Here is a 14,611-nt window from a genome sequence, read left to right on the forward strand (position 1 = left end):
TGTCCAGTACTGCAAGGCTCCTGCACTATTACTTAAATCACCACACAGCAACAAAGTATGGCTCTTGTTTTAATAACTGACAGAAGCATCTTACACAAGGGTACCTTTAATCAAAATGGTTCCCTGGGAGGAGCTTGCTTATCTGTACCAAGACATATTGTACTGTCTTTAGCCACAAACCAATTAAAATCTACAACTACCCCATCAGCTCCTTGGCCCCTAAAAAAAGGGTAACAAAAACTCAGAAAAAACTTACGATTTCGACCCATCCCTAGAAAAGAAAAGGAGGATAGTCACGTGCCTCATTATACACAAATTGTTTTTAGTCTGACATGCATAATTCATGACAATACAATATAAGGCTAACCACAAAACTACACAGTTATTGAAGCATGTCCTCAGGACTAAAATAATTCAAGATTAAAAATCAATAGTAATTAATAAGCAGGACAGCTGAAGTAAATATCAAATACTGTTAGAGGTAAAATATGCATAACATGAAAAATATCACACACTGAGCATACAAATGAACTGCTACAACAGCAAGTAATATAGAAGAAAGTTTCATATACATTTTCATATTTTTGGGGGTAATTTTTAAATATATTAAAAAAAATTATTTTTTCAATGTGTTTTATTGTAGACATATCATTTCCGCAGATTAGTCAACCAGACCAGACTCAAATATCTAGACCTGTAATGCTGGCCTGAAGGGTTCAATCTTAAGAGAGGCAGTAACTGGGGTAGGAATTTTAGGTAGACAACTAGAGAGAGGATATGAATCCCATAAAAGACATCGCAACACACGTGGGAATAATAAAGAGAATATACAATGCAAAGAACCTCAAAATTTTATCAACATGCCAGACATATGAGCCTTTTGCTTCAAGTTTTCTTAACTGATGAATTATAATACAGTTAATCTTACAGTTCAATATGCAAGGCACACTGTAGGCAGACAGGAATAATTATTAGACATCCCATTATCATTTAGATGCTCAATATTCATTATATTTCATGATGAGAATTAGGGGTAGCCTTAATCCTTTGTTAAGTATGCTATCTATGTCTATTTAAATTTTAAAGTCTAGATGATGCTTGTAACACCATCTCAAAACTCCAAAATATAAGGAGCAAAATTTTAATGAAATATATTAAGCAAGATCGTGTCCTAAATACAGGCCTCCAGCTGTTTTACGCACCAAGGTGTCACAAATATTTCTAGTTTTATTGTCTAAAATTGAGCACTATTTTCTTATATTAAAATTTACCTAGTTTAAAAAAAAGCGTTCTATCAAGTCAAATTAATCGATAAAATAATATACATACTTGATTTTTTAACTCTAAATTCATCAATAAAATAATATACATAGTATTTGACTTTTAAAATATAACATTTTTAAACAAACCCATTCATCATAAATAGCCTTCAACTGTGCTGGATGCCTCCTACTTTTTTATACACTAGATGCTGCATATATTTTCAGTTTATTTTACTGTGCAGTATTTACGTAATGATATGACATTAACTGAAGACCTAAAAAAAATAAAAAACCTTGAAAAATGAAATGCCATGTCACTGGGCCCATAAGTCTCCAGAAGTATACTCTTCTTTGAATTCCTATCAGTGCCACAAAAATGCCAGACGAGTCCAACAATACCCCTCAAGGGTTCAGAAATGAACAAAAGGCAGGAGGGGTGATGGTCGATACCCAGCATGGAACATCCAAAATCAGACAAGAGGTGAGGGTGCTATTCATCAAGACTTAGCATGGCAGAACTCACTGTCAAGGGAACTCAACATGGTCTAAAGAGCGATGCTGACTTGAAAAGCAATGACTCAACAGCAGGTAAATGAAGGCGTGAGGAACCCCAGAACTACAGGGAATGAAAAAGTCTTCCCAAGAGATTGTGTCATCAAGAAATAATAAACAGTAAAATTCCTAAAAAGGACACAGTCAATATACGAGCTAAATGCACCCTCTTCTATACAGTAAATTGCAGTCTATCGTGATCACTGTTTATACTTTATTATTCTTTTTGTTTCATTTCATAAAAAGATGCAAGGAATACGCGTCGAGGGGGAATGCATTCCAGATTTCCTCGACCAGTTAACTTTCTAATTATGTTATCCTGAACTTTGCTACAACTAGAATTAAAAAATTCCATACTTGTACCCTCATAGAGTTAGGGTACATTATGAAAATAAAACTGTTTTACCTATGAAATTCAATAAAGGTAAAATACAATATCAAAAAGAAAGGCAACCTGGAGAGAGAAAGGTTAGACTGAAAACTAGATTAACATTCTGTAGTATGACTGCATAAATCTGTGTAGATTTGGGTGTTTTCAATGCTGTCATGAAGGTCTTTACATGTGCATATAGTAATGACTGAGCAAATTTCATAAAACATACCATTACACAACAATATTGCTGTGAGACATCTTCAAGAATATCAAAATTAAGGAACTGATAACCATTACAGACCTGTTCCCAAGCAGACATTGTTTGTACAAATGCAGAAATTTTTTCCATCTATTTCATCATTTCCTACCAAAAAATTACATTTACTCAATTCTAGCAATATTCAAGCAAAATTACAGCACAATGATACTGTATAGTTATCTACTGTATATGGTGTGTGTTCAATTTTCATATAAACATTTTTTTGTAACTTCTGCAAAATATATTTGATGGGCACTTTTGCAAAATATATTTGATAGGCTTAATTTTACAATAAATGCATACTTTATAGTACTAGTAGTACGTATATGAAAAATCCGACTGTAGTAATGAACATAATCTAAATATTTTGTGCACTCAAGACTCTCTGAGTACATCTTTACCTTTGTTGTCTAAAGTTTGGGTGTGTAACTTGCTTAAAAAGCCAACTATTTATAAAAGTTCTATATATATCTTAATGATAAAATACATTAATATGTACATATTTTATGAAGTTGCAACTTCCTTAGCTTTTACCCTTCCCTTTACAATTACAGCATGACCTGTCTGTCATCTGAGGGTTTACACTGATTATTGCAACATTTCCTAAAATATCAAATTTTCACTCAATCACTAATGATACAACTGTAAATAATCAAAGTAGCTAATTTAAAAATCAACACTAGAGGATCAACTGTACACCTTGAATTTTCACCTTCACATGAAACAAGCTCTCTTCTGCCTATGAGAACAGATTTCTAATAAACTATTATGCATATCAGCTTTAAATATTAAAAATAAGTGAAAAAACTTTTGAATTCTCTTGCAAACATACAGCATTTATGTAGAAAGAAATATCCAGGCTTGTAGTGTTAAGCTGTGCAAGTATGTGTCAATTTCCTAAGCAAGTGAATAATCAACCGTGTTAGGTGGTTACAAATGTGAGCAAAGTTCAATATATAAGCATGTAATCAGTTACATTTTCAAACCCAACCTAAAAATAGAATACTAACTGCTCTTTGTTGAATATCTTTATTTGTCACAAGCTACATCATCATTTGTAGGAAAATGGCGACGAAAATCTTCTACGATGAAAAAGCCTCACAATTACGTGAGAAATTCACAACTGCCATTTATAAATGGAGAAACTCCTAGGTTTTTATTCAAATGGTTTGGATAATTATATAACATTCCATGAAACTCCATAAACTAACTCTATATGTTTATCAAAAGACATTTTTATATATATATTAAATTCTTGAATGCCATAAAAAAACACTGCACTTGGATAAAATAAAAACCTTATATGTACTCATATGTTCAAAAGTATGTTTGGCAATACAATGTGTAATGATAAAAAAAGTGAGTAAATTGTAAGCATGATAAAAAAGTGAGTAAATTAAGTAAAAATGTTAAACTGATACTGAAGATTTATAATTACTGTAAGTGTCCCTACATGTCCAATTCTTTGATTACTCGATGCAAATTTAAGTATATAGACATAAGTACTTTAAGCAAAGAAAAAATATATATATATACAGGAGATATAGGTACTATGAATGTTGACTTTCAATTTCAATTACAAGGTTTTTTAGACAACTAGTAAATCAGACATTGCTATGCAAGATTCTTAAAATTTTCATGAAGTTTTAGAATTCTGCTTAAACCATATGGAAAATTGAGGTGGAAAATTTTCAATAGCAATACTTTAATAAATTCTAAAAATCCTCATGTTGAGATAATTACTACTACTAGGGGCACAGCTTTCTAGTTTTGAGATTCATAGTTCATTGGATAAAACAAACCTTATACCTTAATTTGGTCTCATTTTGCTGGTTTTAGCATTTCAAAGGGGTTGGCAATCCTATGTAGGGCCAATAAATTTTGTGCTACAGGTGTCAAAACTTCGACTTCGCATATATTTTCCTCATTTACATAAGTGGAAATGCGTATTGTATGAAAGGAAGATATTATATTTTGTTGTATTTGTATTTAGCTAGGAATAGTGTTGTTTAATTATTTCTTGTCTTAGTCTGTAAGTACTATACATGTAATAACTTTAAGTAACAGCTGTTGGTTGTTTTGTTGGTGGGCAGTCAACCATGGTTGTAAGAGTTAGTCTCGCTACATCAACCAGAGTGTGAGGTTGTACAGAAATGACTCATGGAACTCGGCCATAATTAAGTGGTCTCCGAGAAGTCACAAGGTCTACCTGCACACTTGAGTATTCTCAGTTCCAAGTTCATTTAGGAAAAGTTCCTTTTGGAGATATGCATATATAGAATAAGAGGGTAATTTTCTTGTAGTTTTCTCTGAATGAGGATTACATAGTGGAGACTGTGCTAAAAGCCATTCTCAACTAATTCGGGCCAGATAACAAATTTGCCATTCATAACAAAAGTAAGTTTATGCCACTTGTATACTCATTAATATACACAATGCAATGTAATATTATATCTTGAATGTCAAGTGAAAATAAGTAGTATAGGAATCTGGGTGTCGTAATGTAGGATTTAGGCTACGATGTGGTTTAGTACATTTCAAGTCACCTTACCATCCCGAGAAGAGTCTATATAAGATTCAGAGGTCTGGAAAACTAGTCCTTATTATTATCATCAAGTCACCTTAGGCTATACGCTCCCTTGTGATTTGGAATGCTCTACTTATTTCAACATGATTTGTAATAAAATGGTGCTGTTACCAGGATCATAGTGATTGATAATTTATAGCAGTGATCGGAGTAGTTTGTGGTTGTGAAATTTTGAGGATTGTTGTGGTATTTGGCAATAAAGACAAGATGTGACTATTTGATTTGATTTATATAGATTTTTGGCATTATGCCAAGCACTGGGGCAACTAAGGCCATTCACCACGGAAACGGAAATTGATAGTAAAAAGTTTGAAAGGTGTAACAGGAGGAAAACCTCAAAGCAGTTGCACTATAAAACAATTGTTAGAGGGTGGACAGTAAGATGGAAGAAATAGAATATGAACGGAGGTACAGTAGAAGGAATGAAAGTAGTTGGAGCTTGGGGCCGAAGGGATGCTGCAAAGAACCTTAAGTAATGCGTACATTGCACCGAATGAGGTGCACTGGTTTTTTATTTAAGTTTTATGGTACTTTTAAGTCTGTGATAACCAGTTAGTCAGAAACGATTGAAGCCACTATTGGTACAGGCGATATCAATAGTATCTCTTCATTGAGAGACTCCTTGAAGGAATATTTACAATAAGTCCAGTAACTGGACAGTGAAATACTGGATCTAACATATCCCATAGGACAGCTGAATCAAGCAGAATATAGCCTAAAGGTAGGCACTGAAATTCATAGACTAAATTCCTCTATTATGAGTCTTCTAGCTGTAAGAAGTGAACCTAGTGCACCGCTATTGCCAGTCAAAGCTAGTGTAAATCTGCCTAAATTAAACCTCAAACATTTCGATAGCAATGTATCAGAATGGAATTCATTTTAGGAACTGTTTGAAGTATCAGTACACTTAGAAAGTATACAGAAGTTTTCTTATTTGAAGGGCTTATTAGAAGGTGAGTGAGGCTTTGGAACTGATATCTGGTTTTAAATTAGGAGATAAATATTTGCAAGCAGTGAACTTGTTTAAAGAAACCTATGGCATGAAAGATGAAATCAAGTTGTGTTTAGTCAAAACTCTCTTCAAGACTGAGACTCCTAACGCAGATGCTGAATCACTACAAAGATTCAGAGCGCAATTTGAATGCTGCATACGACCATTGGAGAGTGAGCAGTTGGAATTGAACTTGTTGGATACCACCTTACTTTACACCAAACTACCTAGTAGTGTTAAGTGAAACAACAAAACGTAGGTGTGGGGAGGATTGGTTGAAATTTTAAACCTTCCAAATGTATCTTGAAAAGGAAATACACAATTTGAGGGCCTTTCCACAGACTGAACCAGTGAAAGCTCATACCCTAACTACAGTCTCTACCTTTGCAGTAAAAGAAGGGTAGTCTGTGAAACAAAAAACACCATATGTGGAGCATAATCGTACGAACAAAACTAATGTAAACCAGATTGAAGGATGTGCACTTTCCCAAGGCAAACATTTATGGACACATTGTAAAACCCATACAACCAGAGGAGGAAAGGTAGAAAAACTTAGAAATCTGGGTCTGTGTTTCGTCTGTGCATCCAAGAAACATTTCAGTTCCGACTGTGACGGGCAAAGCTGTAACAATGGTTGCACTGTTAACCATCATAAGGTTAAATGCAATTGAAACCAACCAAAGAGTAAGAGTAAGGTGAGGTGCAAGCTGGAACGCTCTTTGACAAGTATCGGACAGGGAAATAAGAAGGCTAAGCAGTCAATCTTACCTACAGCCACAATAACTCTAAAAGTTAAAAGAGGTCGCATTGTGCAAAAGAGATGGTTGTTGGATACCCGTGCCGAGAGATCTTTCATCAAGATATCTGCTCTTGAAGGACTCCATTATAAGAGTAAGGGAGTTGAGAACATGACACTGAGAGGTTATTTGACTTCAAAACCAGTCAAAGAATATGAAATGGCAAACATTTCTGTGCCTCACCTAGGTAGATTAATATGTATGGACGTATAGTGGTAGATGAGCTACCAGAATATGCAAAGATATTCAATGTTAAAAGGAATTTAAGGTTGTTACGTAAAACGAAAATCAAATTGGGTGATAAAGATTTTGATTTACCTGTAGAGAAACAATCCCCAATAGCATTGTTGATAGGGGTTGACAATGTCTACAACATATCCAGGTTTTAGAAAATTTGAGAATTTAGTACTGCTACCATCCATATTTGGTCATGTCATCCATATTTGGTCATGTGGTAACTAGAACCTGTAGTTCTCCTCCCACCAAGGAGACTCATGTTTTCTATTTTAAAACTGGCAGTAAAAATGGATGATGTAAATGTGATTGGAGGGGATACTCATTTAAAGGAACCAAGAGAAGATCTTGAAACTATGTGGAGATTAGATCACTTGAGTATTGACTGCAGTGAGATAACGGAACAGGAAAAGAAGGTATTGGAGAACTTTGAGGGCACTATAACCTATTCCAAAGTTGACAAACAGTATGTTGTGGCATCGCCTTGGAAAGGCAATAGAATCAGATTAACCTCCAGCTTTGGGTTGGCTTTGAATAGACTGAAGCAACAGTGTGTCCAATTTTGCAAGGACACAAAGTATCTAGGACACTATCAGAAAATCCTGAGGGATCAGGAGGATAGGGGTTTCATAGAGAGGGTAAAGTATTTTAAAACTGATGAAGACTGGCATTTTTTGGCACACAATGGTGTAATAAAATGACAGTGCAACAACTCCAATTAAGATACTATTTGACTGTTTTGGTAAGAGGGAAAAAATGGGTCAAGCTACGTATAACAGCTGACCTACTCAAGGTTCGACACCAGTTTAAAACAAAATCATCTGCTTGTATTAGTGACATAGAGAAGGCATTTTTAATGGTGCAACTAAGAGACGAGGACAGAAACTATACAAGATTTTCAAGTTTTTAAGGTTGAAAGATCCAACAGACCCTAACAGTAAATTGTTAGTGTGTAGGTTTCAAATTGTTGTTATTTTTTTTTTTGAGCTACATGTTCTCTCTTTCTGTTAAATGCAACAATTAACCCTCAAACGCCTATTGGACATATTATACATTGACTAAAATTGTCTGTCGGGTGCTAATCGGACGTACGGTACATTGACTACAAAAAGTTTTTTTAAATATTTGCGGAAAAATAGTTATAGGCCTTTCGTCACTTTGTCGTAATGTTTGCACCGTTTTATATTAGCCGTTACATAGTTTTATATATGAAAATGTGCACAATTTCATGAAGAATATAACAAAACCAACCCATGGTTGTAGCTTTTATCAGTTTTGAAATATTTTCATATAAATCACGATAAGTGCCAAATTTTCAACCTTCGGTCAACTTTGACTCGACCGAAATGGTAAAAAACGCAATTGTAAGCTAAAATTCTTACATATTAGTAATATTCAATCATTTAGTACCTTCATTCTGCAACAAATTGGAAAACTCTAGCACAATATTTCGATGTATGGTGAATTTTTAAAAAAACTTTTCCCTTAAATCCGCGCGGTAACCGCCGAAAATCTCACAAATTCTTTCGTCAGTTTGTTGTAATGTTTGCACTGTTTTATATTAGCTGTTACATAAAGTTTTACATATGAAAATGTGCGCAATTTCATGTAGAATAAAACAAAATACAACCTATGGTTGTAGCTTTTATCAGTTTTGAAATATTTTCATATAAATCACAATAAGTGCCAAAATTTCAACCTTCGGTCAACTTTGACTCGACCAAAATGGTCAAAAAACGCAATTGTAAGCTAAAACTCTTACATTCTAGTAATATTCAATCATTTACAGTAGTACCTCGAGATACGAAAGGCTCAACTTACAAAAAATCCAAGTTACGAAAGCAAAGACGAAAAATTTTACTGCTCTACATACGAAAAGTTTTCAAGATACGAAAGGTTTCTGAAAGTCCGAGATTCGCCCCATAACAATTTTGAAACTCGCACCGCACACTGCCATCTTAGTTATCGTAGACTCGCCACCATCCTCCTGCTCTCCCATTGGTTCCTGATGCTAGCCAAGCCATGAGATCCTTCTCTCTATTTGGACAGCATCCCTCCCATCATGCATCTTCTATACATACGTACTATGTGTTGGCGTGCTTTAGCTCGGCCACTTCGCACCCGAAACTTTACCGTACGCATTCGGCATTCGTTCGCTCCAACGATTTCGTTTAGTAACGTAAATTCGTTAGCGATTTCGTTGCAGTACATATTATCGTGTTGTGCGAACTGTATTATTACGTATTTGTGTAGCTTTACGTAAATTAACGTAGTCATGGGTCCCAAGAAAGTTGAAATTCACGGAAAGAAGCGCATGCTGTCTCTGGAGACAAAGATGGAGATCATAAAGAAGTACGAAGCTGGTATGCGACTGAGTGTGATCGCAAAGGAATACGGCCGTAATCCGTCGACAATAGGCACCATCCTTAAACAGAAGGATGCCATCAAAGCAACTACACCATCGAAGGGCATCACTATTTTGTCCAGCAAGAGGAGCCATGTGCACGACGAGATGGAACGGCTGCTCCTCGTCTGGATAAAAGACAAAGAAATCGCTGGCAATACAGTAACGGAGACGGCAATCGCTCACTAGGCCAGTGCTATTTTCGGCGATTTGATTGCGCAGGCGGAAGACGGAGGGGAAGGGACTTCAACGCAAACCCCAGAGTTCAAGGCTTCGCATGGCTGGTTTGAGAAATTCCGTAAACGGACTGGCATCCATTTGGTGGTGCGTCATGGGGAGGCTGCCAGCTCGGACACGAAAGCGGCCGAAGCATTTAAGAAGACTTTCGACGAGATGATGACCAAGGAAGGCTACAGTTCTCAGCAGGTTTTCAACTGTGATGAGACTGGCCTTTTTTGGAAAAAAATGCCTCGTCGGACGTACATCACGGAGGAAGAGAAGCAGCTACCCGGGCATAAGCCTATGAAAGACAGGCTTACGCTCGCACTTTGTTCGAACGCCAGTGGGGATTGCAAGGTGAAGCCCCTACTGGTGTATCACTCGGAGACTCCTCGAGCCTTCAAGGCCCACAAAGTGTTGAAGGAGAAGCTTCCAGTGATGTGGAGGGCTAATGCAAAAGCCTGAGTAACGAGGCTTTTGTTCACCGAGTGGGTAAATCTGTGTCTCGGCCCGACTGTGAAGAGTTTTTTTGCAAGAGCGCTCCCCCTGAAATGTCTGCTGGTGTTGGACAATGCCCCTCCCCAACCTCCTGGCCTCGAGGAAGATATCCTAGCGGAGTATTCCTTCGTTAAGATTCTTTTTCTTCCGCCAACACCACCCCTCTCCTCCAGCCCATGGACCAGCAAGTGATAGCGAACTTTAAGAAGCTGTACACGAAACATCTTTTCAAAAGATGTTTCGACATCACCGATACCACAAACCTCACCTTGCGTGAATTTTGGAAGGAGCATTTTGACATCGTCATATGCATCCGACTCATCGACCAAGCTTGGCAGGAGGTTTCGAGGCGAACCTTGAATTCCTCGTGGAGGAAACTCTGGCCTGATGCCGTATCCGACCGAGACTTCGAGGGATTCGACGTGGGCGAAGCTGGTGCTGCTGAGTCCGAAACAGTTGACGATCCCGAAACTGTTTCGCAACCAGATTTTGACGAGATCGTTGCACTCGGCAAGTCCATGGGGCTGGTCGTCGACGAGGACGACATCAACGACCTTCTCGAGGAGCACCAAGAGGAGCTTACGACAGATGACCTGAAGGAGTTGGAGGCCATGCAACATAACGTCGTTCAAGAGGAGTTCTCCAGCAGCAGCAATGAAGAGGAGCAGCCTATGACAACGGCAGAAATTAAGGAGGTCTTAGCCGCTTTTCATAAAGTGCAATCGTTCATAGAAAAAAAGACACCCCGAAAAGCTCACACAGGTTGTATGCTTGCGCAGTTCGATGACGTTTGCCTGAGTCGTTTCAGGAACATTGTCAAAAGCAGGCAGAAGCAATCTTCCTTGGATAGTTATTTTTTAAAGAGGCCTTCAGCATTAGCAGGAGTAAGCAAAAAGGAAGAACCAGGTGATAAAAAACAGAAAGTTGAAAGCAAAAAGGAAGAACCAAGTGATGAAAAACAGAACGTTGAAAGTGGTGATGAAGTTGAATTTCTGTAAAAAAAAAAAAAAAAAAAAAAAAAAGCCTACGTAAAAGTAAAAAAAAAAATAAAATAAAATTTTTTTTTTTTAAATTTACGTAATTTTTAGATTTTTGTAAGTTAAGTGTTACAGTTTTGTTAATGTTTTTTGTAAATTTTATCTGTATAGTTTTCCTTAAATTTTTTATGTGTTTTCGTAAAGTTAAGTGTACGTACGTACGTACGTTATCTGCCGTTTGTCCTCCTCCTCCTCCTCTGCCGCCACTTTCGGAGATAGCCTCACTCGAAAGGTAAGCTTCCACATTTTACGTTACAGTAATAATATTTCTTGTACACTAATTATACACTTTATTTACAGGTTTGGATTTTTATTCTTAATTTAGGTATTGAATGGTCCAAATTGTTGTAGTATTTCATTGTTTATAGGTCAATTTAGCTTTATTATGAAATTTAATGGGGTGTTTTTGGAGGGCTTGGAACGGATTAGCCATTTTACATGTAAAATGTGTTCCAAGATACGAAAAACTCATTATACGAAGGCCGCCTCGGAATGGATTAATTTCGTATCTCGAGGTACTACTGTACCTTCATTTTGCAACAAATTGGAAAACTCTAGCACAATATTTCGATTTATGGTGAATTTTTGAAAAAGACTCTTACATTCTAGTAATATTCAATCATTTACCTTTATTTTGCAACAAATTGGAAAACTCTAGCACAATATTTCGTTTCATGGTGAATTTTTTAAAAACACTCTTTTCCTTACGTCCGTGCGAGGTAACTGCTGAAAATCTCAGAAATTCTTTCGTCGGTTTGTTGTAAAGTTTGCACCTTTTTATATTAGCCGTTACATAAAGTTTTATATATGGAAATATGTACAATTACATGTAGAATACAAAAAAATATAACTCATGGTTGTAGCTTTTATAATTTTGAAATATTTTCATACAAATCACGACAAATAGAAAAAATTCGACCTTCAGTCAACTTTAACTCGACCGAAATGGTCGAAAACTGCAATTGTAAGCTAAAACACTTACAATATAGTAATATTCAATTAATGACCACAACAAAAGGGAAGTCTCTAGCACAATACAGGCGGCCCGCGGTTAACGGCGCAATCACTCAACGGCGAATCGGTTTTACGGCGGTTGTCAAAAATATTCATTAAAAAAATAAGGCATTTTAAAGGTATCTTTACGGCACACATTTCAGTTAACAGCGCCGCTAGCGCCGTTGTCTAACGAGTTCATACATATGTAGAAATGCCGTTCAGACCATGAAGGTTATGCAAATTATATTAACAAATTTTATGGAGAGTTATTACTAGGGTAAAATATATGCCTCTGACGCTGTTCTATGCCGAAAATATCGAGTTACATAAGCGCAAATTTAGCTATGGATGTGTCGATTCATAAATGTTCATGCTTTTGTTTAAAATGTGTATGAAAATGTATTACGTGAAAGGCATTATTATTTCTGTACAGAAATATGATACAAAGGCAGCTTTTGAAACTGCCACTTCACGTTATCAAATACGATGTTTTTTCATGTTCTTTCTTGTAAGCCGCCGCCTGCCGCTCTTCCGAAAATATCGATTTAAAAAAAGTGCATATTAGCGATCGATGTGACGATTTTATAAATGTTTATGCTTCTAAGTTTAAAATGTCTATGAAAATGTACTAAGAATAGGGTATTTTTATTTCTGTGCAGAAATATGATAAAAAGGCAGCTTTTGAAACTCCCCTTCAAGTTATCGACTACGATGTGTCGATTCATAAGTGTTCATGCTTTTGTTTAAAATGTGTATGAAAATGTATTACGTGAAAGGCATTTTTATTTCTGTACAGAAATATGATACAAAGGCAGCTTTTGAAATTGCCCTTCACGTTATCAAATACGATGTTTTTTCATGTTCTTTCTTGTAAGCCGCCGCCTGCCGCTCTTCCGAAAATGTCGATTTAAAAAAAGTGCAAATTAGCCATCGATGTGTCGATTTTATAAATGTTTATGCTTTTATGTTTAAAATGTGTATGAAAATGTACTACGAATAGGGTATTTTTATTTCTGTGCAGAAATATGATAAAAAGGCAGCTTTTGAAACTCCCCTTCAACTTATCGACTACGATGTTTTTTTCAAGTTCGTTCTTGTATGCCGCCGTCTGCCGCTCTTCCGAAAATATCGAGTTAAAAAAAAAAAAGTGCAAATTTAGCGATCGATGTGTCGATTTTTCAAATGTTTATGCTTTTATGTTTAAAATGTGTATGAAAACATATTGCGTAAAGGTATTTTCATTTTTGTACAGAAATAAGATACAAATTAAGGCAGCCTTTGTAACTACGCTCCACGTTGTCAGGGGATGGTTTTTCATGTTCGTTCTTGTCCGCCAGTTCCGAAAAATGCATTGTGTTATTTTATTAATTACGCATCTTTTCCATAAATCCTTTAAAAAGTTATACATTATTTCACTGTATCCAAGAATATTGTATGTATTCTCATATTATTGTATTTTAAAATACTACGGCAAACTTAAGCCCGTATTCCGTTGTGGTTTGAAATCAGCTGATGAATAAGAGTCTGTTTCACCATAACGCAATTCTGAGCGAATGCTCTTGCTTCTAGTTAGCATAAACGAATATCTATATACTTGACTTATATGAGACAAATTTATTTTTCCATATACAGCGTGTTTTTAGGTGTAAATATTTATTGAATATGTCTCGTTGTGAATGTGAACTACTATTTTTTTTTCGTTAACAGATTACGTTGGCGGCATGTTTATTGCGTAAAAAATTACTGATTCCGTTCGCAATACGTAATCCTTTATATCATCGTAATACGAACTTTACGCTATTTATCTTATATCGGCGTGAAACTAACAGTAAAATGTGTTCTTTCATGCACAGTAGTTTTGATTAAAATGATTTTATCCCAATTTTATCTACAGTTGTGTGTGATGGCAGACGTTTACTGCAGTTTTATCCTTGTTGCCGATGTACGATAATAGTCATTAGCAGCTTGAACAGTTTTCTCAGCTTCAGTTATAACTAGGTTTAAATTTAACGGTATATTTCCCGATTGATCTTTAATCTATATTGATCTCTGATCTATAGCGAATAAAGTTATTACATTAAGATATCTCAGTTCTATTCTATACATAACGCCATTTATAACAAATACGGTAATGTTGCACTGTAGTACGATGATCGAAATACAAGCCAAACAGATGTTATCCAGTTCGGTTGTACTTAGAGAGAGAGAAAAAAAAGTCTTTTCTCGTTCGGATGTTCATGGCTGTACACGTTCACGCAACGAGTATAACGTTAACACCATACTTTCATCATTCTCTTTTGCTGTTATTGAACTTATGTAACTAGAAGATGGATAAAGTTAGACCATTGTAAATTGATCTCTCATAAAATCGAACTATCGTAAGACTAATGATCGTAACCTGA

General features: G+C 36.0%; 1 protein-coding gene across 14 annotated transcripts in view; it reads right to left on the reverse strand.

Annotated features, from left to right (window-relative positions):
* The window catches only part of LOC135216083 (epsin-3-like), a 305,512-nt gene that overhangs the window by 176,350 nt on the left and 114,551 nt on the right, over positions 1-14,611 (reverse strand). For 13 of the 14 annotated variants that reach the window (XM_064251091.1, XM_064251086.1, XM_064251087.1 and 10 more), the window contains one exon: positions 257-271. The exons of the other annotated variant lie outside the window; for it this stretch is intronic. In XM_064251091.1, the coding sequence (XP_064107161.1) occupies positions 257-271 (15 nt within the window). The remainder of the gene's footprint in view (positions 1-256; positions 272-14,611) is intronic. 14 annotated transcript variants of the gene reach the window in all.

This window comes from Macrobrachium nipponense, chromosome 6 (genome assembly GCF_015104395.2).
Source record: "Macrobrachium nipponense isolate FS-2020 chromosome 6, ASM1510439v2, whole genome shotgun sequence".
NCBI classification, from domain to species: domain Eukaryota; kingdom Metazoa; phylum Arthropoda; class Malacostraca; order Decapoda; family Palaemonidae; genus Macrobrachium; species Macrobrachium nipponense.